Genomic DNA, 27,056 nt, shown 5'->3' with positions numbered 1-27,056 from the left:
TCTACCCAGAGCCTTCTCCAGGCTCAACAACCCCAACTCTCTCAGCCTCTCTCCAAAGGAGAGGTGCTCCAGCCATCTGATCAACTTAGTATTCCTCCCCTGCATCCACTCCAAGAGGTCCATGTCCCTCCTGTGCTGTGGATTCCAGAGCTGGATGGCTGGGTCAGAGCAGAAGTGGAGAACCACCCCACCAGACCTGCAGGCCACTTTTTTGATGCAGCCCAGGACAGAATTGGCTTTCAGGGCTGCGAGTACACATTGATGGGTCACGCCCAGCCTCTCATCCACAGCACACCCAAATCCTTCTTGGCAGGGCTGCTCTGAATGCCCTCATTCCACATCCTGTACTCATACCAGGAACTGCCCCCATGCAGGTGCATTTGGCCTTGGTGAACCTCATAAGACTCCCATGGGCCTATTCCTCAAACTCATCTAGGTTCCTCTGGATGGCATCCCATCCTTCATGCTTGTGAGCCACACTCAGCTTGGTGTCATCTGCAAACTTGCTGAGGGTATGCTTGTTCCTTCTGTGTCAGCTAATGGAGATATTTAACAGCACTGGTCCTAGTATGGAATCCTGAGGAATACCACTTTTCACTGATGTCTATGTGGACTTTAAGCCATTGACCACCACCCGCTGGATGTGACCATCCAAGAAATTCCTCATCCACCCAAACAGTTCACCCACCAAATCCATCTCCTTCCAATTTAGAGAAAAGGATGTTGTGGGGACCATGTGTCCTGGGATGAGACATAATTTTACTGTATTCTGCATCTACCTGCATCCAAGACTTGTTAGCCCCCTTAAGACTTTGCAGGCAGAGATCTTGTGTGTCAGAGGAGGTGCTATTGTGACTGTTTTCAAAATTGGTCCTCCCAGGCAGCTCCCAGTCCTTTGCCACGTGGTATTTGTTTTGCAGGCTGTTTGGTCTTTGCTCAGGCAAAGGTTTTTCCTCCCTTTTTGGGATCTCTCTTTGTTTTTGTTTTTTCCCCCATCTGAGAGAGTGCAGTTGGCAGGTTTGAGCTGCCTTGAGGCGAGTTCTGCGGGTGTCTGCCACTCACCATGGGCTCCAGCAAGCCAGTCCGAATCAATCGGCTGCCTGCTCCAGGAGAGAAGACTACGGGAGCAGAACCCCTCTCATTCTGCCAGCTTCAGCTTCACAACCAAAGCCATCCACAAAGACTGCATTTTGCAACTAGAAACCATTTCAAAGTGAATCTGTAAACTCCACTGGCAGCAAAAAAAAGCCAGAGTTCCCAGAGCCAGGCCACCCCATGCTGGCACCCACAGACCGGTCCCTCTCCCCTCATTCCACAGCCACAAGTGCAGAGCACAGCAACTGCAGCAGAGCCTGCAAACACGAGGAAGCAGCAGGCAGACCCCACAGGAGCCAGCAGGTCTTCATCTGCTGCTAGAACTGTTCTGTAAAGCTCCTGCCTTCCCAAGAGAGGTGTGATGGCATCCTGTCCCTTTGTCCTACAAGCTTGAGGCTGTTCCTACCTCATGCCATCTCAGGAAAGGCTATTTCTGGCATTGTACATCTCTCTTTGTTCCAGTGGGATTATGAGTTTTTCACAGTTTGGTATCAAGAAATTATTCACCTTTTTTTCCTTGTCTGTTTGTTAGTAATGTGTTATTTTTCCAGTGCATTCTGTTTGTTAGTAATATGTTATTTTTCCACTAATATCTACTCTTATCTCATTCCTTAATGGTGGGAAGGGATTGGTTGGAATGAAGAGGAAAGTTACTAACTTCAAAGTGCCCATCTCTTTAAACTGTCTCAAACCAAGACACCATGTCAAAGGTTTTACAGATGAAAGGAGATGACACCCATAGCCCTTCCCATGTGCACTAATATAGCCACTCCATCATAGAAAGTCACTAAATTGGTCAGGCAGGAACTGCATTGGTGAAATTGTGCTGGCTGAAATCACCTCCTTTTTTGAGTGAACACATCTCAAACCACTTTTTTTCAAGTCTCTACCCTTTTCTGTAACAGAAGTTTTACCAAAACTTACCTCTGGGTACTTCAGCTTTAAAGTTCTATGCAATTCTCGGAAACGACTGTACCGCCGAAACACTGTCCATGTCTCATCCAAGACTGTTATCTGGAGCAGACAGTATAAAAAGAAGAAACAGAAGTAAACCCATACAGTGTAAAATCCATGCAGTACACAAGGTTATAAGATTAAAAGGGACTGTTCTTAGTTGTCTTAAATCCTAAAACTTTTATAAGTTTACTTAGTTTTTCTTTCATTACAGTGACAGAACTGTATTTAATAAGGAGCACTGACTGCAAAGGAAAAACCACCTGAATGCATTTATTCCTTAATCCACAGTGGTTTGATAAGACTGTAAACACATTAGAACATCCCCAATTTCCAGTCACTTCTTGGTGCAGCTATTTGACTCTCAGTATTACTATCAGTGGGTGTTCCATTAATGAATAAATAACATCCAGAATAAGTGTAGTGTAGCCTCTCAAAATATTCACAGAAATTTATATTCTTATAAATAGATATTGACAATTAACAAATAGACATTTCTTGGACATACAGAGTTCATTACCACATAGAATGGGATTCCAGTTTGTAGGGTAGAATATTATACCAGCTTTTAGTAGAAGATATCCCTTTTAGACACTCTTGGTCTGTGTCTTCAAAATGGTGAGGAACATTCCATTTATATAGGAAGTTTTCTTAAAATGAACACAATTACTTCTGTGGATAGAGTGCAGGAGCAGAGGAGGGACAAACAAGAGCAAAGAGGAGGAGCAAACCAACCTTACCATCAATTATTCTTAAAACTGAAATAGTAAACATTATCTGAAATTAGGTGACACTAATTAAGGACATTTCTAATTGGGCCATGAAAGTGTTGTGACTAGCACATTTGACTTTACAGCCAAAAGTCAAAAGACTTTGTGCAGCTCTGGTGATCCAAGGCTATCAAGAAGCCTAGCTGCAGGGTCACTGAACATTATTCTACACTGACTAGCAGAGATGGAGAGAGCCAAGTGGCATTGCTTAAAACTGAACACTGCTGCTTTTTGAATCAAATAGGCCTAAAATGTGGCATTACCCCTGTCTAGCTATGATTTTGTGCAGGAAGAGAAAAAATAAGCAATTTCACAAAACACGTCTCACAAAGACACAGGCTTTTTAATCTTAAAGTGACTCCTAAAATGAACAAGTAGTTCTCTTACTACTGAGTGTAAAAAAAAAAGTTATGGAGGCAAAGAAAATTGCAATGGAGGAGGATAATTGAGTAAGAGAAACAGAAATCAGAGCAACAAAGCCAGAAGAAACCAACCACAAATGCTACTACCCCACACTTGCAACAAACTCACCTCTGGTCCACTCTTTTCCATCCCTACTGCCTTAGCTGCTGTATATGGAACAGGGAAATTAGGGGAAGTTTTGAAAATGAGGAATTATTGCGTATTTTATGACAAGAGGAATGAGATTTGGGCTGGGCTTTTTCCTATTTTTACCTGGATTTTAAACCAACTATTAAAGCAAACAAAACCAGCGTTCTCAAAACTTTTCACAAACATTACAACACAGGTCCTTCCAGCATGTAACCACAATGAAAACTCATTATTTCTTTAAAAATTTGTCTTTCATATCACAAATAAGCTTCATGGCTACTACGAGTCACCATCCCTGTAAGTGTTCAAAAAAGGGTGGATATGGCACTTGAGGACATGGTTTAATGGTGAACATGTTGGAGCTGCTGGGTTGACACTTGGACTTGATCTTAAACGTTTTCTCCAACCTTCACAATTCTGTAATTTTAGGACAATGGACTACATTCCCTCAACATATTGTTAACAGTAAAGTCTCAAACTTTACAACTCGGGTGAACAGATTTAACATTCATAGGCAGGTTATACTAAAAAAAAATTTAATAACTCTTCAGGAATATGCATGTTATACTGATCTCAATTAACCATCCTGTTCTGAATAATTAAGGCAGAGGACTGTGTGATTTCAATGTTTGAGTAGACAATGTTCAAGTGTATCAAGTGTAATAGGTAATCATAAAACAGAGATGTTACTCATCACTGCATTCTTTTTGGCTTTAATTTTGTCATTTAATATTTTAAAGTTGTGAAAATTTGCTGTGATAATTTCATTTGTATATGCTCTTTATTTGAAAGGAACCTCTTTATTCCCAGGGTTTTCACAGAAGAGGAGCAACCTAACACAAGGCATCCTGGACTCCTCCAGATGCACAGCCTGGGGAAGAGCAGGCATGTCACGTTGGCTGTGCATCAGACAGCTGTCTAGGTCATAGGGTGAACCAAACTCTCCCAAATCGAATTGCCTGCACCCAATTATTTATTAGCTTTCTTCTACAAAGTTTAATAACTTGGTAGAGATGGACAGGAAGGAAAATAGAAAAGCCGTGCATCTGTGCTGCTTGAGAACTGTTTTTTGGTGGCTTGGTTTGACCTGATTTGGTCCTTGTAATCTTCTTTGTTTACTTTCCAAGTTCTTGTAATGAGACTTGCAGGTCTCATTGCAAAATTGCAAAATTTTATTGTTGTTATAGCTGGCATGATTGAAAAACAAATTTCAATGCTAAACAAAGTCTTAACTGGCCCCCAACGCACAGCAATAATGCTATCAGGATAGACAGAATCAAACTCCACTTGTATAAAGAGAATTACAATGCACCTGGCATAGCAATAGCATTTCTAGAACATAGCCTTTTACTCCTACAACTGATCCAACAAGTCTGGGTTGGGATGACTTTCCCCCATTTAAAAAAAAATTATGTCAGACTATACGCTCTGTAGGAATGGGAGAGGGACATATGCAGGTGTTTTGAACAAGTAAAGCAATTCTGAAAAGTCCTTTGCTTTTTACATAGTTTGCTAAAACAGCTAAAAGTATTTTCTTAAGAACAAAAACCATATGGTTAAGTACATCTGCAAGACAGATTTGGGAATATTCTTATCTAGGCACTGCTGTGATCCTAGATTTGCCTCAGAATTGTGGGTTGTTTTGTTTCTCTCATTCAGAGGCACCACTGCCTGTGTAAAACCTAGAAATCTGAAAGGAGATATCACAGTCCTGTCTTCTTATATTTTCTTCTCATAATGACCGATAGAAAATAAATAATTTTCAATCCATTGCACTGTAAAGCACATCACCAGAACTTGTCCTCTTTCTGCTCCATAGCAACACAAGTAACACTGTGACTGGGGGAGAAAAAAGCAATATTCTACCTCATTCTGAAAGTAATGAGAAAAAAACAGGAAATGCCTCATTTCTTTATCTAGGCTGCTTACAATGTCTGCAGTTATCATGAGAACTCGTATTGCTTCATATTAACTTTGTTGAAACTGTTCCTCACACTAGGAAAACAGCATCTGAAAAGCTAGAAGTTTTCCAAAAATTTCTTACAACCTTTTTTCTATTTTATTATTGAGGGTATTAATCTGATAATGTTGAGAGAATATTAGACTTCTTACTAATGTAGACAGTTATGGGGCATGCATCATTTTCTTAAAGAACTATGTATCAATGAGAACTATCTCTGCTTTACTCCCACTCTGCAACAGCTCACCAAACTCAGAAATAAATTTGGACTAAAAATGTGGACTTTTTAAGCAAATTCAACACAACATCTGGCTGAACAAAAAAGCAACTGGATCTGAAGGAAAGCACTGGTTTAGGGTGCATCTGCCTGGATCTTTTCTTACAGAGTATTTGTCAGACATCACCAAAGGACTTTGAAACACAAGAAAACCAGTTTTGAAAGAATATCACACAGGATAAATAAAAGGAGAGAACTCAGAACAATGAGAAAAAGACGAATGAGAGTAAGAAGGCTTCTCTACAACTTTCAGTATTGTCAGAGGATCCCTGCAGGGCTGTGCTTGATCCCAGACTTTGTTTCCATCACCTGCTCTCAGGAGACCCTGTGTGTCTTTATGAGAGCTGGAGTTCCACCTTCCCTGCGGCCTTGCTGCTCCTTCTGCCAGCCACAGCTACTGTCTGCAACCATGGGCACTGTCCATAAGAGATGCCACTGGTTTTATTGGTGCAAAAGCTCTTCCCACACTGTTTCTAGCACAGCCTTGTCTAAACGTCCCAACACAACATGAAAGGAAGGGGAAGAATACATGAACAGTTCTCTGGCATACTAATTCAGCTCCAACATAAATATGTTTAGACCTGATTAAGGTATTACTGTTTCATCATGTCTTTAAAGACAACACATAAAACTGTCACTCAAATGGAAGCTTTTTTGGAAATTAATCAATTCTTACAGAATACTTAATAGCAGACTAGCACAAACAGCTCCATGACATATTCCTGCTGGAAAAGAAGGTGCTGTCTTAGCTCTAATAAATTATCAGTTTCTTCCTGTTTTGAATTCTCTCCAGTCAGTTCTTGTAGGACTCACTCAACATCTTTAATTGGGATCTGTATCCAGTGGAAGAACCTGAGTGGACAGAACATCCTGCTGGCCTATTCCCATACATGTCCATACCAACAAGATGCTGACCCTGCACTAAGACAAAATATTGTTGGATAATAAGTAAGGGTTGAAAGACCTATGAATTGACCATGAAGCTACCAAGGGAAGTGGAACTCATTCTCTCTCTTCTGGCATTTAACAAAATAATCTTTATTACTGCATGTCACAAGAAGAAATTTATATATTTGTTATATACAGAAATTTATTACATTTGTTCTTCTATATAACAATATATAGGATTTAACTACAAACACAATGACTGGAAACATCTGTTGAAGAAAATACCTCTGAGATAACTAGGATTCACAGTTTGGGGGACTGTCTTAAAATTCAACTCAATAATCACTTGTCACTTTGTCAGGTCCCAAAGTGCTATGACACACAGACAGGTCAGCTACCCATTTTCCCAAAAGCAAGAGGAACCTTGCTGAAGAAAGCTTATTTAGGACCTAGAAAGGGAAATGGGGTTAGCAACACCTCAGTTCTTTCTCACAACTGACATATATTTCAGATGACCTAAAAATAAACTTGAGCTAAGTGAAGTAAGGCTGAAATCAGGAATCATTTTGACAGCTGACATGGCATTCTGACCTATGAGGAAGAGATTAAATGAACAGGTACATTTAGTCTCCCCCCTCTGACACATTTTCCTGATTTTTAAGGCAAAAAATATACACAAACCCACTATTCTAGGTGGTCTGATTTTCTACAGAATAACTGTAGGAACTTCTGGAGATTAATACAGATCAATGTAGAGCTCGGACCTCTGCAGGGAAAACATTTAAAACAGAATAGTTTGGGGAATGTCTGTGGATTGTGGCATGGAGCTAAATCCTGACTACAGCAGAAGCAATCCACTGTGACACAGGGACCTGGAGGGAAAGGAAAAAGCATTAGCTTTTCCATTAGATTGATTCATGTGAGGGAATGACCATAAGAAACATCCCCAAAACTGCCAAACTGCACATAGTGTTTCAACTGCTCCTTCATGCTAAGATCTTGTAGAGGCTTACTGGGTTTTACCAATGAAGGGAGAATACCTGGAAAAGAAATCCACCAACATATTCAGAACAGAAGCTACCTTTTTATTTTAGCCATATTCACTAACCATTACCTAGTCTAGTAAATCCCATGCGCTGAAATTGAGTAGAAGAGTCCTTGGGGAAGTTTCATGTGCACTTACTCATCTCTCAGCATCTCCCTGGCTCCAGGCTTTCACTAGCCTCAAGAAAATCAAAGTTCAACAGGCAAAAGGAGGTATTCCACCCACAAATAGCATGGTACATTTAAAAATGAAAATTTAATTAGCAAAAACAAAGTTATGACTGCCCATCTTAATAAAAGCCTTTTCAAAAGAGAGCACAGTTGAAAAATGGTCCTTTACCCTGTGAGGAAGGTCACTCCTCCACCTCACAGCAGCTAATGAAGCATCTGGCAGCACATTCAGTAAAGGAGGCTGCCAGTTCTGTCTCCAATGCCATGTACATCATTTATGCTACACATATGTCCACACACATTGAGAACACATTTCCAATTAGACTTTAGATCTTGCTTTGAAAAAACACTGGCTGCGTACCAGAGGAAACAAAATTAATATGCTTCCCCCAGCATTTCTACACAGAAAATCAACTGAGAGTTTGGAGAAGCAACACCTTGGAAATGCAGAGTGGGAAGAATCAGAATAAAAAGAGCATGAAAAGGAATCAAGCCTTTGTCTAGCATATGTGCAAAATACTTAAATAAAGCTTTCATGTTTTCATTATTTCAGGTAAATATTTCAAGTCTAAGCCTTTTCTATAACTGACACTTACATCTCAATAAAGGGCTTTCCTATAACCAATATGCATTTAATCCTCATCTCTGGAACTCTTCAAATTGAACTGACATTGGCTCTGGAACTGCTCACCCCAGGATTCTGGCCACTAGCCTCCTCTGCCCAATCAACCCACTTGGAAAATACTTGTCTTTATAGCGTCCTATACTCTGCATTCTTATCTCTCTTATTTAACAGTATTGAGGCTTCTTCAGAGAAAAAGAACCAAAAATTGTACTTAGTGGAACAAAAGCATTAAAGAAAAGCAAATTATAAGCACTTACCTTTATTTCAAACTCATAGTGTTCATCCTTTCCCTGCCCACACAGGACATACCGTGGAATACTAATTTTAATTGGGTCCTTTAGGTCATCTGGATTTGCTCCCAGTGAACGACAGACCATCCGCTTTCATGCACATACCAAATAGGGAGAAGAAACAAAAACCAAAATCACTACACAAGGAAAAAAAGAAAAGACCTTCACTGAAAATGAGAAAGTGTTCTTGGTCAGAGGAGCAGGCAAAGAGGAGGCAGAAATTACTTCTAAAATGAAGGAATTGTTTGAAAACAAAGTGAATCTTGCCTTATAAGCAAGCCCTAGCACATTTTTGTGCATACAAAAAATCGGGTGAAGTGTATTAAAAAATATCCCTTTATTTGAAAAGGCATTTTCAGCTTAGATATCAAAAACAAGGGAAAGCAGAAGACTTTTTATTACCTCCCTTTCAAAAAAATCAATGTATTAATCAAGCTTTCATAGTTAGCTCTAATTTTTGTACATCTCTATCTTTTATAACAAATGTTTGCAGTATCATGCAAAGCTGCAGGGGTCTAGGCAATTCAGAAAGCTCTTAAACTTTAAAAGTTCAAACCCATTTTATAATTAAATAAGCAATCCCCAGTCAGAATAGTTTCCTACTATTTTTTTTAATCATATTGGAATCCCAGAAAACTCAACTATGATAAATTTGCACAGTCTGGACAAAACAATCTAAAAATTTATTTCCAATGAGGGCTCATTCCTCTGACAGCCAGATGGAATATGTAACTCTGAAATTATGCCAAAAAGAAAACATTTTTGCAACTGAAAAGATTAATGCTTTGCAGTCACTATGCCCAAATGTAGCATAAGCATTCAGAGTGAAAAAGTAGAGAAACTGCCTTTAAGGGAGTCTCTACTCACTCCATTGAACATATTTGGTCTGAAAATCTTAATGAACTGGCACTTAAAAAAATAACAGCAGCATGACAAATATAAGTTAACAACCAAAAAGATTGAAAAACTATTACTTCACAGTTATGACTATGTTATATATTTGTATTTAGCACTGCTATCCATCACTTGAGCTGTAACTGTATTCTCAACATTCATCTTCTTTGTAGCAACTCCTGGTGACTTCCAGTGCACATAAGACTGTGTAGGAGCTGGAGAAGAATTTGAAACTCATTCATAAACACCTCTGCCTGTTACAGAGAGCCTTTTGACATCATCGTGGCTCTCAACAAAAGGAGGCTCTTATTACATTGCCAGTCAATTATAAATGACAATGTAATTTCCCTTAACATTAGCATTAAGAAGAGTAAAACAAAGAAAGTGAATTTTTATACCACTGAGTTAATCTAGAGTATATTTACCACTTTTTTTTAAGAAACCATAAAAAAAGTTTATGTTTGAATGGAAAAATATTTTTAGCGACCTTTGTTTTCACAAAAAATATTGTCTCCTGTCCATTTTGCTCTTCTGTAATTACTGCCCACATTACTAGCTTTTCAGCTAAAACTCATTTCTGGAGCACTGAAATGTAAGCTGCTCTTTCCTTGAGGGAAAAGAGAAGTTCATTCCCCTGAAAACAACATCATCTGTTTTAAAATAGCAAGAAAACCATAAAGCCACTCTTAAAGCCACCTCTGTCAACGTGTAATTTACTGACAGTCATTTTCAGAGAACTATGACAAACAGCTAATAGAGAGGAAAGCAATCCCAAACACAAAGTGTTGAGGAAAATGTGCCCTAATGCATTAAATAATGCTTTGATACTCGTAAACAATGATCTTTATTTCTACTTCACATAGTAAAAATAGTAGAAACATTAGAATAAAATATACTGCTATGAATTTCTTTTTCATGAAAGTGCAGAGTATTCATTGAGTTAGATTTTTTAAAAAGCACAGAAGAGAAAAAACATTATTGGGAAACACGAAATGCACAAACATTTAAATTTGGAGTATAATCAGAAAAGAAATTGTTTTCAGAGATTGATTTCCTTTAACAGCCTTGATCAGGACAGTTCTCTCAGATAGTGCCACTCAATGCTGACTTTGGGCAAGCCCCAGAAGAAATGCCATAGTGATGTCAATGAGGGAACCACTCCCGAGCAGGACTGACATGATGATATTACTGGCTACTCATTTGTGTACACATTCTTTGTTAAAAAAAACCCCACAATACCTCAAAATAACACGACACATTCTGCTCATTTTTGCACTTCCTTAAGGAAGTAGAAATATAACAATAAAGCCCCCCATAACTCTTTATCCAAACAAGTGTTCATCCTTCCAGACATAACCTTCCTTCCCAATGCAAGCTATTTCTTTTTAAATCCCATGTGAGTTACATTATCATGTCCTAACATATGGTAAAAACAAATGGGAAATGTTCTTATACTAGGAGAGAGACTGAAGTCTCTATGTAGTAGATTTCACCTCTGCCTGGCAATATGCTTACAGAATTTAGAATTTCAGATTAGATACCACTGTTTTTCCTGCCAAGAACCATCTTCTTCAAACAAGGCAGATGGCATATTCAAGCAACAGGATTCAAAAGATATTCAGCTCCCCTTAGAAGGGAAGAAACAAAAGATGGGAGACAACAGCTTATTTATTATTCAAAAATCTGACAGAGGTAACTGGTAAAATACCCCTTGTCCTAAGCTAGAGGAAAGCCTTGACTAATGGAAATATTCTATTAATGTCCAATAGCTCCATTTTTTCTTGGGATGTAGTAATAAAAAGACTGTAAAGTAGATAATCTCACAGCATCAACAACCCCTTCACTAAGCAAGCAGAGAATGATGAAAGTAAGGCCAAGAACATTACATGGACAGAACTCTAGAGTTAAACTCACTCCATCTGTCAGGCAGTGTCCCCAGTTGTCAGCTACCTAGTCAGAGCATGAGAAATGTGCACACAGATGGGAGACACCAAAACATCTGTCTTGCCACAGCAGCATCACCAAAGGTTGAAATGCTATTTAATGCATAATTCCTTTTGCACTTGTGACAAATTTTGATATGAAACTGCAATAAACATTAAATGTAAAACTCTGAAGAAGAAGAGAATTGTCAATGCTAATATTCCCAAAACTGCATGTATAAAAGCTGTAAACATCTATAGTATTAAGAGCATAAAGTGAAAGTAAGATTAAAAAAATCTGCAGATGTTTTGAAATATTGAGATCAAGGGCATGAAGTAAATGAGGAGCATGAAAAACAAAGATTATCAAAAAGATTAAGGAAAAGACAATCAAAGAGGAATAGAGAAGGCATTAATGGAGATAGTATATGGAAGGAGCTAGAAAACACAGCCAAAATGGAAATCACCAGACAGAGCTGTAATTATAGTTTTCATCCACCTACCAAATAACATAGAAGCATTTCATTTCCTCACTTTCCCAAGGAATTGTATGTACAGCATATCAGAGATGTACAAAATGCAAGCACTCTATTACTTCGTAGATGAGTTTACACAGTCTGTGGTATTCCCTCAGAGCTCAAAGGTCCCTTTTCTCTATTGCTTAAAAAAAAGGGGACGGGGAAGGATTTTATCAATATTTATTAGTCTTTTATTTTGAATGTATCTAAACTTATTTGGATTTCAATACCTAGTCAAATGCATAATTAGCCAAATGGCTTCTTCACTTGAACTGAATGTTAATTTTCAGATTTCCAAAGAGATATGCAAACTGCTTTGAAGAATTTATGGGATGACTGTCAGCTGAGTATTTCTTTTTCACAGCATTTAGAAAAAACAATTCCTGAATCAGGTCCAACCTTGTTCCTTTTACAAAACACAAGCTCAATTTTTGTGCACTTCTCTTTGTCTGGCAAAACTGCACAATGGATATCATTCAAACTGTACAACCAAAGGCTGTCAAATTGTGATCACTGGCATGAAACATCCAAAATGTTAGGTGCAGAAAACCGACTTTATTGTCCCTTAAGAGACCTATATGAATAGTTGTAAGAACAACAGTCTGCTATACACAGTCTGCTCAGCACAGTCTACATTCACTGATGTAGACAGCAGCATGTGAATGTCACCTAATGAAGGTTTAATACTTCCTATATTTTCATAGAATAAATAAACCAGGTCAGCTAACTCAGATTGAAATTTACTGGGCAATTGTACTCCATTTGAATAAACCAATTATTTATATCTGAAGTCCAGTCCATTGAAATCTGCATCAAATTGTCTTTCAAGAGCTGGTGATTTAAATAAAAATCATCATCCAAACAATCAAACTGTAATAATCAAACTTCTCATTATGTCACTGCAAATTCTTTGAGTGAAGTGTTTGTTACAGGTAAATATGCTGAGTAAACCATCTTCAGCAGAACACAGAAGTCGAATATTCCATCCAGCAAAGCCAACTTGAATCTCCTTTATAATGCTGATAGGAATCTCATTAAATACTGCCAAGGAACTCTGGCAGATGCCTTGTTCAGCTGACAAAACAACAACATAGAGAATGGAACCCAACAAAAGCAAGCAAGCAGGTTCTGGGTCTGGTTTTCTGCAATTGCCAACAGACACCTTTCAACTCCTCAAGCCCAACAGAAATCTGAGGTAAAGCACAGATGAAAAATTCCAATACTGTTTTCAGAGAAGTGACCTGAAGTTTCAAAAAGACACCAGGAAAATGCACAAAGTTCTGTCTTAACACTAAACTGTTTTCTAGCTCTTTTTTTCCCCAATGGCATGCAAATTCTTAAGAGGGTTTTCTCACAAAGGCATCAGAGATCTCCATGCCTTTGCACATTGTGACAGCCTCTTGCACGGGGGATTCAGGCTGAATGACATTTTCAGTATGAGCTTTAGCACCACCACTAGTGTGGGATATGTCTTGAGTCATGCCTGACTTAAGGAACACATTTACTTGCAAATTTCTTATAAATGGCACATTTTTTTATTAATGATATTGCTTGGGCACATCTCTCACTTGCATCACACCAACTTCCTAACTCCTTAATTTGTTTAGAAACCACTGCACTGCTGACCAGCTGACTACTGGTATCTTTGTAAAAGCAGGAAAGCTGACTGAAAAAATATCCCAAACTGGAAGCGTGTTCTGGTCTTACATAAAACAAGAAGCTATTGACTTAAAAGAATCCAAATCAGAGGCATTGTGTGTCCAAAGCTGAGAATTGCTAGACTGGTCTTCAACTATCGGTTGCACTGTCTTAATGGGCTGTTATTTTTATAAGTTTTTGTTTCAGAATACACATTAGATTGAGAAAAGAGAAGGCACAATATGCTGAAGCCAGTTTGCTCATTTAGCACCCATTAGGGATCCTGCAGGAGACATCTGTTTCAAGTGGGAGCAATCAGATTCAGTTCTTGAGCTGTCACAATCTGGAGAAGTAATTATTTTATCACCAACATGATTGAAATTTTTAACCTTGTGGAGTGAATAAGCCACATTATTAAAGTCAGAACTATGTAAAGAAGTAAATAAAACATTCTGATACAGAACATTCTTACTCTTTAAAGTATTAGTACCTTTAGAGTGAATTAAACTACTTCTAATGTCACAATGACATGCAAAGCTGTCCTGCTCTGAGTTACGCCTTCATTTTGAAATGCCTTCTCTGATGTACAAGGGGAGGAATGTCTTCCAGAACTGGAAAATAAATCCAGCATCTCTGTATATGCCTTCTGTCTCTTATGGTCTCTTAATCCTGCATTTTCTCCACACAACTCTGGAGCACAATTGCCATCTTTAGACAGAAATGGAAAGCCACAGTGTGGCTGCCAATGTTGAATTTTCTGTTAAAAACTCCAAAAGAAGAAAATAAAAATCTCTCTGTAAAATTTTTTGACCAAAACATTTCTTTAACTGAGGATTGATTTTGATTAGATTTATGCAATCATTCAAAACTGGTACAATCTCTCTCTCTCTCAAAAACCCAACAGCAGTGATTGAGATCTGATTAAGGAACAGCTGATCTTTTCAACCCACCCCTGCTTTTTCTTTGTACAGTATCCATTGCACTTGGTTTATACAGGCTTTACTCACAAAGCCCAGGAAAGTCAACAGGCAATGCAGAAACTCATAAGCCTTCAATTTTTCCCCCACACATGCACAAAAAAGTAATCCCATACTAGCCAACAGTGTGCAAAAAGTCCAACACAGCTGAAAAACATCAGTTTAAAGTCAAAAGAAGTACAAATTTGAGGTGCTGCAGCCTCCTATTGTTACAGTTTAAATCCATGAAGGTACTTAGGATTTACTCACCAAGACAATAACTGTGGTACAAGCAGCACTTAGACAACTAATTATGGTGGGAGGGGTCTAAGCCTCAGTTTAAAAATACATAAATAGATGTATTTATGAATACATGGATCCTTCAGGACACACACAGCCTGCCTGGTTCCTCTTGCTACCTTACAGACACCCTTACAGCAGTTCATTGTGAGTCAAATATTTTACGTGTATTCTGAATTCAGACAATCATTGAATTAAATTAATTGAATTTAAATTCAATTGAATTAAATGCTCATTAAACACTTTTCTCCTCTAAAAATAATGAAAGGGATACTATTCCAAATTGAGAATCATGGCTAAACAATGAAGAAAGATCCAGCCTAACACCACACCTTTCAAACAAGGAAAAGCTAGGTACAATCTGAAAGAAAATCACTTTGATTCCAGCTGGTAAGATGCACCAGCATCTCTGTTAGCAATTAATCTTGCTGTGAATTCAAAATTCTAATTATGCAGCTAAACATTATGAAATTTAATTACAGGGCATGCCATAATTTAAGACAACCATTTCATTCTGACAAATTATGACCTACCTCATACTTCAACTTGCGTTGAATACTGCTATTATTATGCCTCTCATTATCCTAAGCACAGAAAAAAGGTACAGAAGGTTATTAAAAAGTGCCTTTCTTGTATAAGTTAATTCAAAAGTATTAGAGGAAGAGACATTATAATAGACAAAGAAAAAATCAATATTTATTAAACAACTAGCTTAGAAGTCAATCAACCCACTCTTTGGATCAATTAGATCAAATTAGTTTTTTAATAGGCATTTGTTTGTAAGTATGAAATTCCATCCAGAAGAACCTTAATTTTCATCAGTTAAATCTTTTCTAACATAAAATTAAGATCTTATTTGCAAACTTCTTACTGTCATTTATACATGTTTTCCTGCCAAAAAAAACCCCAGAATACAACATAAAAACGCCACTGGAAATAAATATATGACTAAAATTTTAAAACTTACATCATAGCTCATTTACCGTTTACTTATGTTTAAAATTTTTTAGTAAATTAAGAGTAAGTAAACACAGGAAATCATGGAAATTACTGAATGACAAAACTAAATCAGTGGTTAGACATGATCCATTGATGGTCAGGATCTCCCACCCATTTCTGCTCACCTTGAAACTTTCTGCAGACCAGGATGCACTAACATGATTATCCTCAGCTTTATGATGAATATTCTGCAGCCTTCTCTGCACTTCTTGTTCAATAAAGGCATTTATCCTTTAAGAAACAGAAAAGTGTGTGTGTGTGTATGGAAAAATAGTGTATTTTTACGTAATAATCAAGACAGACTAAAAGGCTCTTTGAAATGCTTTTAACCCTAAGTACTGCACAGCTCTTAATTGGCAGGCTTAATGTTAGACCTGTTTTATCCCTTCTTAAGGAAGGAACATTGACTTTTGAACAAGTGTTCATCTAACCAGTAAAGGTTAAAAAATTGTTATTAATTAAACAAATTACTAGACCACAGGTTCAGCCACTGCCATGAGTGCAGCTCTACACACAAGAGGCAGCGAGGGCACAAGTGATGAAGAAGAAAGGCTGGGGGTGCATCTTTAGTAACTTAGGAGCTTGCCTTCACTGCTGCTGTGATATCAGCAACTTGGACTAGCAAAGGTTTGGTCTTCAAACAGAAGCAATGTTCCAAGAGCTGATACTGACAACTGCCATGTGGAAGTATAACAAGGGAGATTAAAGATTTTAGTGATGCCAGGCAGCTGTCCTATAAAAAAAAGTTTAAGACAATTAAATTTACTTTGTTGCCTTAAGCATATATGAAGCAAACATCTATTTAAATACCTTTCAGCCTACAGTTTCCCAACCCTGTATTCTAAAACAAACTGCACAGGAGCAACAGCTGAGGCTATTTGCTACTTATAGCAGAACATCAGTTTTATTTCCAGACCAGTCTTCTAGTACAATCACAGTATTTAAATCAAATTCAACCCTGGCAGAAGGATCTTTCAAAGTATTTTTTTTGTAAAGCTATTGTTTGCATTTCATTTCAGGAATGCAGGTTACCTACCTATCATCAACCAGTGGGGCAGCAGGTGTCTGTGCCTTTGTTGGGCTGGCAGGGGAAGTGCTATGGGAGAGTCTCTCATCTAATATTCCATGGTTTCCTTTCTGAGCTCCATCACCCTCATATATTTTTTGCTTCAGCTGCTGAATTTCCTGGTCCAGGCTATAAAGATATTGTGACATGTAATTTGCTTTGGTTTAGAGTTGATTTGAATAGATCTGATGGGAAGCCTACATTGGTATACATGTACATAAGATTGTAGATACCAATACTTATTCATAATACTTCTGAATTTTTTTTTTAAAAATTGTTTTTTAAGCATATTTAGATAGGAAAATAGAGACAGCTCAAAACCACATTTCAAGAGTAGTATTAAGTCAAATAAAACAACTTCAATAATTTCCATCGCAAGAGGTATCTAAATTAAATATTAATTCCTAAGACCTAATCTATCTATTAGAATCACATGAATAAATTCTTATTTTCACATAAGTCTAATGACTTCAAATATTATCTTCCAGTGTGAAAATAAATGAAGAAACAAAAGGGGAAAAAAATTAAAAACTCAAAATACAGCACTAATACAAAAAAAAAAAAACAAAGAAAACCCAAAACATTGATGTGGCAAAACTCCTCTATAAGAAAATCTTTAAATTGTGTACTACACATGTGCATTTTCCAGTTGTTCCATCTGTATATATGTTTTTGAAAATTCACTAACAAAATAAACATGCAGGACTTATTGTATATATACAGCTAAGAAATCATCTTTTGAAACCTCCTTGCTTTCTTTAACAAATAAATTCAGTTCCACCCAGATTTATGCACAGAATACAATATGTAAAATTGGGTACTGTGTTTCTGACTAAAAATGCCTGAGGCATTCTGTATGAAATAAGAAGCACTTACTGCAATATTCATCATATTACAACAAAGTAATCTTTAGAACATCCTTTTCACTTGTAAAGTAGCTGAGATTAGATTAGTAACACAGTAATAATCTTCCCCATTTTCATTACAATTTTTGTCTCTAAAAGTAATTGTTTTTCTAGAGGTTACTTAGAAATCAAATAATAAAAGAAAATAAGTTCTTGCTAAAACAGAGGAAACTATGCAAACCTGGGATTCTACCATTTCTGGTGCAATTGTATATATCTAAACTGAACTGCAGTTCTATCTTCCATCCTGGGGGTTAAGTGAGAAAATTAGAGAAATGATGAATGCTGAGGCTTAGGCTGAATTGTTAGTTCAGTTTTAGAGTGTTTTTTGCAGCACTGCCAGAAGCCATCTATTTCTTTTGATTAGCAGCAAAACAATCTTGTGTCCTAAGGGTAAGTGGATGAAAGATGGCATATGCATATAGGAAAGTGTTTGCATCCATGGAAAATCAATTTAACTACAAAAATCAGATTTACATTAAAGGAACAAAGCTTAGCTCTTGGTTTGTAAACATCCTACTATGAGAAAATATTACTTATTTAGCTACAAACTTAGTCAGCCTTGTGATGCACCCACCAGTGAGTACACAGAACTGTGCCCTGCCACTTGCCCCAAAAATGGCTCTGAAGCTGCTTTATGTTCACTCTAGTGCCCCAAACCTCTGCCAGTAAAGCTAAAATGTGTGCATATATCCCAATTAACCTCAAATTATAATTTTAGGAGTTGTTGTCTTGAGGTGATTCACATTGATATTAAATACCATAATTATCTGTGGCCAAAAACTGTTACTGTGTCTTTTAAGATCCTGAAGCTGCAGACCTTGAGTGTCTGGTGGAATGGGGGGTGCAGGCATTTTAAAAAGTTCCCCACCCATTTTTTTTTCACAGCATGGTATTTGTGTTGCTGACTGCTTGGTCTCTGCTTAGGCAAAGCCGTTTCTTTATTTTTTGGTTTGTTTTTTTTCTCAGATCAGAGAAACTGCAACTATGGTGACATCTGACCTCCAGTCAGGATTTGAAGAAGAGATCCCCACCTCTGGACAGTGAAGAAGGGGTTGATGGACACAACTTTGGGAGGGGTTAAAGGGTTAAAAGGGAAAAACCTCCATTGTGAGGGGACTGAGCACATAGCAAGGAAAATTTTTTGCTCCCAGCCCCATAACCTTGTTTCTTTATTCATTCTTCTGTTGTATTTTTGATAAGGTTTGATAAACCTTCCTAAACTATGAAAAGTGAGTCGCTATTTCTGACAGTATTAATTTAGTATTGGTGGAAAGGGATAGTTGGAACTCTTAAAGGAGATAATTTAAAGGAGAATGCTCTGGAATGAGTTATCTCAAACCAAGACACCTATATATTAAAGAATTTTGAGCTTCCATACGATTCAAACAAATAAAAACATTGTATCTAGTTATGATCGACTTACACTTGTATAGCACATAAAATTATTATTTCATTTAAACATTTTCAGATAGTTAACAATAATCTGAACCAGAGCACATCATTACATAAAGGGATCTAGATAAACAATAAGAAATATATATAATTCTTATGCTTACTATGGCATCATATACTGTGAAATGTAAACTCAAACATAAGAGCAGCAAGTAGCCTGAAATGTTTAACATACTCTCATGTATCTTTAGATCTTTTTCTTGCCTCAACATTCACAAAAACATATTGAACTGAATTATTCAGGCCCATGGGCTATTCACTGAAAGACTTCAAAGTTTTATTTAGCCTGTGCAAGAGGATTTTGAAGTAAACAAGAAAAAAAAAAAAACAAGGAAAAAAAAAAAAGATCTTTTTACTTCCTTGGTATCTTCTCCAAACCTCAGTTTTCTGGCTGACAACATATTTTTTCACTTATCACACAACCCTATTTTTGTGGAACCTCCAGTTGTCTACAGCTCATCATCATCAAGTGAGATGCTTAGTGTAGAAAATGAGATTTTATGTTCACAACAATTATGGCAAATAATGGCAATTTACACAAAATGATGAATCAGTATTGAAAATGCTTAACGAAAAACCAAACAATGTAGCTATAAATGTTGAAAAAGTGACCTTTACATAGTCTACATAAAGCAACTCTTCTGATAATGGTTTAAAAGGAATGGAATACAGAAGAGCTCTTCAATCTGGCTACAGGGGAGTTTCTTCTTTTAGGTGGTTTTTCCACATCTGTTTGAAGGGCTTATGAAAAAATATTCAGATAAATTAGTGAAATATTTTTTAAAAAACAGATGACAAATGCTACTTCAGGAAAAAAACACTTCATTTTTTCACTGACAGTCACAGGTTTTAAAACTCCCGTATAAACAAATCAGGTAACACATTTAAAAAATGGCAATTCTGCATGTTTTCCATACTGCAGCGATTGAACACATTAATCTCAGTGAATTTTTGCTCAGGTTAAAAAAAACCCAAAAAGATTTCTTCCTCTTCTTCCACAGAGCAAGATCCTTCCCTACCTGACTGACTTTTCTCTGAGCTTCCCATACTCAATATTATGCTGCAAGATATCTTGAGTATAACTGATGACATTGCTTCTGTGCCTAAAAGGGACTGTCACCACACTGGGCAGTATTGCAGCCTCTGTATATTTTCCAATAAGCTTAAAAAGCAGCATCAAATTTTACATGGATATAGCTTATTTTTATTTAGCCTTGAAATCAGGGCTATTAAAAAATTAAACATTTACCCCCATTTACTTTTAATACCAGAAGGGTACAGTATATCACCAGCTAAGAGGGGCATTTGTTAGGTTTACTGTAACAGTCTCCAAATTTTGAACAAACATCTAACTTGTTATTAATAAAGAAAATAAAATGTTATACAGAAATAATTTCAGATAAAAAAGTTGTTAGATGGTGCATTTGCTGTAAGGGCAGAACATAAGGATTTCTGAGCTTTCTACATAGGCAAAACAATTTAAGTACTGTGATGGCTAATGCAAATAATATCCTGCTGAGGATGGGATAATTATCCAAACATACCAGAACTTAATAAATGAGCAAAAATCCTTTAAAAAGCAGTCAGAGTTTCAATTCTGGGTAAACTACTTGAAACTCATGAAGAAACTCAAGTACTGGGACAGTGAAAAAGCTATGCTCTCAACATCCAAAGTAAAAGATTACTCCCCTTTTGTGGACAGGTCCTGAAAAATGGAAGGTACTGCAGCACTCACCGTTCTCGGTCTTGCTCAAGAGCTTTCTGTTCAGCTTCCAGACTTGCCTGCAGCCCTGCCTGCTCACCACAGCTGTTGTTCAAGGTGGCCAGCTTCTGTTTCTGCTCTTCAATTTCAAAGTCTATGGTGGAACGACGCTGCAAGGCAGAATGCCTCCTTTCTAACTTAGCAACAGCTTGCTCCAGTGCCTCTCTCTGCTGCTTTTCCCTTGATTCAAGGATTTCTTTTTCCTTTTTCCGAACCTTTCCTTCCTGCCGGGCTACATTGGCTGCGAATTCAAAGGTTTCTTGTAGCTGCTGCAGCTGATTTGTGCTAGCCCTATACTGGGCAAGCTGCTCTTCTTTTTCTTCTATTTCTTTCTCTATTTGATAGAGAGTATTATCTAACCCTAACAAGCCCCTGTCAAGGACTTCAGAAGCTCTTTGTTTTTCTTCCAGCAGAGCTGGCAAATGATTACTCTTCAGGTACTCAAGCTGGCGTATTTTAGATTGGAGCCTGTATTCCACTGGCTTTATCTTGTCAACTTCTTCAGCCTTGAGTATGGCATCCATAAAGTTTTCATCATCTCTCTTAAGATTTAAATGTTCTTCATGTGCAAATTTTAATTCCCCCAGAGCGCTTTTTTCATCTGCTATTTCCTTTTCTAGGTGATCCATTTGTTGAATTAAATCTTTTTCCAAAACAGCCAGCTGTTCCAGCTGTTTCCTTTTAAACTCTATGAAATCATGCTGTGCTTTTTCTAATTCTTCATGGTTTTCATCACCTTCAGATCGGGCTTCCTTGACTTTCAGAAGAGATTCTCTGATCTCTTCAAGATTCCTTCTCTCTTCTTCTAGTCTTTGCACATCCCCTCTCTTCAGGAGCTCTATCATGACCTGCTTCTCTCGAAGCTGTTCCTCTAGGTGAGCCACCAGCATCACCTGTTCTCTTTCCTGTTCTTCAAGTCTCTTTTTTTCTGATTCCAGCTTAAGATATTGCTCATCTTTTTCCTTTTTCAGTTTTTCTAGTTCACGAAAAATCTGCATTTTCTCTACTTTTTCATTATGATTAAGTTCTTGTAGTCGCTGCAATTCCTCTTTGACCCGGGCAAAAATTTCTTCCTGCTGCTTTTTCTTTTGAAGCTCTATCTCCTGTTGTTCCCGCAATCTCTCCTCTTCAAATTTTTCTTTTTCAGCCAGCAAATCCTTTAACCTGCTTTCAATGTGCACACTTCTTCGTTTCAGACTCTCCTCCTGTTTTCGGATTTGCAGCTGAACTATTTCTGTCTCTTTGCGCTGTGACTCTACTTCTTGCTGCATTCTTACAAGTTCTGCTTTGTCAGATTTCTGTTTTTCTTCCATCTCTTCTATTTGTTTCCTACAGTAAAACATTTAGATGAAGTTAAAAAGGTTTGGACTAAGATTTTTGACTATATGTAACCATTTATTTTTTAATAGTTTTGTTTTGCTACAGGTCAAGATCCTACATTGCTTGGAAATGACTCAATGCATGAGACAAATCAAAAAGAGATTCATATAGACTGTGTCAGTATAAAAAGCTGTAGATTTATAAAATTATATGAAGACGTTATATAGCACTTATTAAAAAATTAGACTGTATTAGTTCTGTCAAGTCAAATAAAAATATCAACAGAACAAATCCACACAGTGCAGAGTAAATATGTATTTTTTTAACATACATATATTCTCATGCACAAAAACCTGTATAGGAGGACTTCATTAGCAATTTGTCAAATTTAAGCCAACAGATTAATTAAAGCAATGTTTCCACTTTAAGTAACTCAAACCAAATTACTGATAAACAGGATTCTAAGATTGGACAAATTATTATATCCTGTGCAATTTCTCTTGAGGGTTACTGTTATCCCCATAATACAAGCAGAGACAACCTGCAAGTCAACTGGTTATTTTGCCAGAAGTCAGGAGAATTAAAGTACAAGCTAATCAGTTTCTGCACAGTCTGAATTCAAATTCCACCAATATAACCAAAAACAGTAAGTATCAGTGATCCTGTGTTGCACTAGTTGTTGAATAGTATCTTTCAGTGCTTCAGAGCTTCAGGATTTTTCTGATTTACTTCACTTAGTCCAACTGCATAAAGAGCTCTATCAAAATGGAGCACACCACCTAAAGCTGAGAAGGCAGGAAGGTTTTCAGCTTTTGCATCTAATCAGTGCTGAGATCTGTAACAAGGCACAGCTCTCACTTCCACAGTCTTAGCAGGTATGATGAGCCAAAACAATCAACTCAGTTTGCCAGCTAATAACAATGCTTTCTTTTGAATTTCAAACCAACTTCCACATAATGTTCTGAAAAGCATGATTAATATGCCCATTCCACACCACAGTTAGATATGAGAAAAGCAGAATGTAACACTTGAGTTTCTCCTACCACACTTCAATCCAAAGACAAATAAATCATAAAAAAGAGATATTAAGAAGGCAATTTGCCATCTTTTAAAGAAAAGCCATGAAAATAAAGAGCAAGGGTAATATGTTGTATCTGTACAATCTATTCAGTGTTTCTTTGCTAAATATCAGTTAGCTCCAATTCAGTTATTCAGGACTGGCTGCTTGCTGAGTAACACTGTGATTCCAAATTCATGATGCAAAAGAGTTTATAACTTGTATATATGGACACACATTCACACATAAATACCACAGAGAACAATGTTACCTTTTACTTTCTAATTTTTCAAGCTCCTCTCGTTGCTGTCTCTCAAATTCTAGCCTGATTTAAGAAAAAAAAGAATACAGCAAAAAGGTTGTTTTCTGAACATCACAAAAATAGGAAGACATGATGCAATTTTCTGACTGTTTAGACAATAACGATACAAATGAAGTTTTGTAAGACTACTTCTTGCAAGAACAGAAAATAGTTCCTTCATTAAGGTTACAAATTAGGTATCATGCTGACATGAGTATAAATAGAAAAAAAATTAATTTCTGGGGGAAAAGTATTGAAATAGTAAAGTGAAGCAAGACATATAGATGATTAGCATAGCCTCTGTGAGTTAACTACATGCAGACATGGCAATCAATACACAGAAATGTAATTTCTCTACCTTAGACAGATTGGTCCTTTTACAGGGAAAAGACTGCCATGGGAGGCAGGGGGAAACAGAGCGATCAATTGAGAAAGGAATTGATAGAAAAAACATATTAGCAGGACAGAATACTTTAAAATCAACAGTGCTTTGTTTTATTGGAGGTTAAATTGGTTAGATTTAGAACATTCATCATATTACAACTCAGAAGAAGAATTCAAATAATTATTCTTTCTAAACATTTTTCAAATGCCAATGACAGCTAAAGTAATTCTCTTCATCCTATGGTTTATTAACTTATCCACTTCTGAGAAGGGAAAAGGCTGCAAAACTACAGCAGAGTGTGCTAATAGTTCTGCCATTTCCTTCCAAGAAAAAGAAAAAAATCCCAACATTCCTAGGATGTAACCAGTGGGGGTTGAAAAACCCCAAACAGTATAATCAAGCACAGAACACAATTCAAACCCATTCATTTAAAACACGCTGAGATTTTAATGCATTTAGTTTGACAAGGTTCTGAATAAGCATGGGAGAGCTGGAAATACCGTTTTTTATTACAGTTGTACACAAGTATTTTTCTTAATTTCATTTGAAAGATTTATCTTTTATTTAAGGAAATTTTTAATAACAAATACTAAAAAAACAGAAAGAACTATATATGGATTAAATTACTCAACCTAAGACACACATTCAGTTATTTCAGGCTTGTTACAGCATAAGGATATGCAGGTTAGTGAAACAGTCCATAAATACTGAAAAAAAAGCAAGACTGCACCACAAGTTAACTTCAAGTTTTTGACAAACTGCAGTCTAAGACATCCGTCACCACAACTACACAGATAGGTTTCTAAAAATAAGGAATTTTTCATATTTCTTTTTTAAGTCATAGAAATGCATACAACAAAAAGAAATTGCTCTTGGAAATATGCAAATAGTACACTAATAATCTAATATTTATAAAGCTATTGTAAAAAACTGTGATTCCTGCATGTTCAAGAATCATCTTTCTAATGGCTGAAATAAGGGAGAATGACTACTTTTACAAATCCTGTAACTCATTTTCTCACAAATTCATTTAAAAAATTGTCTTCTACAATGCCTAAGTGATTAGCCAATGTAGATTTTTATACCCATATCCAAGCATTCAAGCTTTCATGTAACTGTCTCACCAAGAGTCCCATCACATTTGCGTTAAACTAAGGTGGGCACTTTACAGCACAAGGATAGATGATGATAACCTAATATTTTTAATCTGATCACAACCGCTGCAGCAGCAATGCTACAGAAATCCACAAAGTGGATGCAAAATGCACAGAGTGCTGAAAGAGAACAAGCAGCAATCTTGGGGGCTTTCAAGAAGCAAAAACTTCATCCAGTGGTTAACATGTGCTTTGGGTTTTCCTTCCCCCTTTTTTTTATTAAAGCTATACCACAAAATTTCTCCCTTTGGCTGTGATCTGCTATCTGAAATTCAGAGTTTTTAGCTATCGCTTCTTACCTAGGGCTGATAAAATGCCATAATTATTTCAGTCCAAAATAATAATGACCCTGAGGAATATAGCTCTGGCTTGTGGAAATGCAAGTTTCCTTTGAACACTATTAGATGTAGACTTTGCTTAGACAGTTGGCAAAGAACAACTTGACTGTATTCCCATGCTTAGTTAAGCCACAGTGAAGGAAAATGTTAGACCAGCTAACATAACATGCAAAACCCAGAGCAAAACCTTTCAGTGTGTTATGACTGTCCTATAAAACATATAATTTGGCAGATATATATTTTATAAGCATAAAAATGGTAATTAACTTTGACTGAGATCTATTACAAAGAAAATGAACCATCACAGCAATCAGTCTGGTATAAAAACAGATCAGTGATTAAAAATTCTGTGATCTTCTCTTTGAGGAATTGTCCCTTAAACCTTCAACAGTGGTGTTATGACAATCAGTTTTACCTCAGACTGAAATGAAGCTAGAGGTGCCCAAAAAGTTGTTCAGGAAAAAGGAGTGAATTGTGCAAATCTGGTTCTTTCTTCAGTGAAAATGGCTCTTCCCCAAAGAAAAATATGGATCATTACCACTCCAGTCAACAGCCTCCAAACACAATGCTGAGGTGTTTTAAAAATGCATGTTCGGCACATTGTAGACCACTAAATACTTCTGTGAAGACAAGAGTGTCTGTCACCTGGAGATGCCTGAGGTGGTCAGAGCTCCAATGAAGCTCTCCAACAATGAGATTGTTCACAGTATCTCCATTCTCTAAGGTGCAGCCTTTCTTCTGCAGGGCTAAGAATGTTTCCTTAGTCTTCCTTAGCTGGCTACCTATTTTCTTAATATATTTAAGAACCCACCACTTTTAAGACCTCTAGAATATTTGCTTCAAACTCATTGTGGGCTCAAAGTTATTTCAGGACTAAAGAGAATTTGGAGAGGCAGGACAGGCCTGACTGAAGTAACTTTGCTTCTCTAAAAAGCTACTACGAAAAAAACCTCAGCATCACAAAAGAAAAAAACTAAAACCACAGAGGCTATAACAAATCATTGTCAGTTTTACAAAGCACACATGCAAGACTGATGTTTTTGTGTTTAGTCTATCCTAATAAAAATCTTTTTCACATAACCTCCATTCCCTTTATTCATGTGAACACTACTGTGAATAGAAAAAGCATATTAACTTGAAATTAAAAAAAAACACACAGATATTAAAGACTAGAATCTACTCTTTCTTCTTTTGTAGATCTACCACAAAGGAACTTAATCTGATCAGTGTTGAATTAAATAGACACCATTTTCCTGGGAAGTGTGTCATATCTAGTGATAACAGCTGTGTAGATAAGCTGCAGAGAAATTAAGTCAGTTCTACTAGCACAGTACTACAGTAGCTTCATTTGCAGAGCACAAAAGTGCAATCTGATACTACATCTGTTTGGAAAGGCTGAGTACTGGCAGGACTACAGAGAAGTTACAATGCTGTTCTGTATGCCAATTAATAAGATTAGT

The 27,056-nt window shown here is 36.9% G+C and overlaps 1 protein-coding gene and 1 pseudogene across 12 annotated transcripts in view; both read right to left on the bottom strand.

The window, feature by feature from the left end:
* The window catches only part of KIF16B (kinesin family member 16B), a 135,339-nt gene that overhangs the window by 37,493 nt on the left and 70,790 nt on the right, over window positions 1-27,056 (bottom strand). For 6 of the 12 annotated variants that reach the window (XR_010359580.1, XR_010359582.1, XR_010359583.1 and 3 more), the window contains exons 18-25: window positions 24,078-24,110; window positions 23,690-23,743; window positions 21,015-22,370; window positions 16,890-17,048; window positions 15,979-16,084; window positions 15,388-15,438; window positions 8,594-8,716; window positions 2,020-2,109 (exon numbers count right to left, since the gene is read on the bottom strand). Coding sequence is in view for 7 of the 12 variants with exons in the window: in XM_064415400.1 (XP_064271470.1) it covers window positions 2,020-2,109; window positions 8,594-8,716; window positions 15,388-15,438; window positions 15,979-16,084; window positions 16,890-17,048; window positions 21,015-22,370; window positions 23,690-23,743; window positions 24,078-24,110 (1,972 nt within the window). In the remaining 5 variants the exon portion in view is untranslated. Of the gene's footprint in view, window positions 1-2,019; window positions 2,110-8,593; window positions 8,733-11,945; window positions 12,103-14,088; window positions 14,356-15,387; window positions 15,439-15,978; window positions 16,085-16,889; window positions 17,049-21,014; window positions 22,371-23,689; window positions 23,744-24,077; window positions 24,111-27,056 lie in introns of those variants that run through there. The other 6 variants (XM_064415403.1, XM_064415402.1, XR_010359581.1 and 3 more) reach the window with 5 other exon arrangements.
* Window positions 12,177-13,441, bottom strand: LOC135298264 (uncharacterized; annotated as a pseudogene).

Source organism: Passer domesticus, chromosome 3 (assembly GCF_036417665.1).
Source record: "Passer domesticus isolate bPasDom1 chromosome 3, bPasDom1.hap1, whole genome shotgun sequence".
NCBI classification, from domain to species: Eukaryota; Metazoa; Chordata; class Aves; order Passeriformes; family Passeridae; genus Passer; species Passer domesticus.
This window is presented reverse-complemented; position numbering and strand designations above follow the sequence as displayed.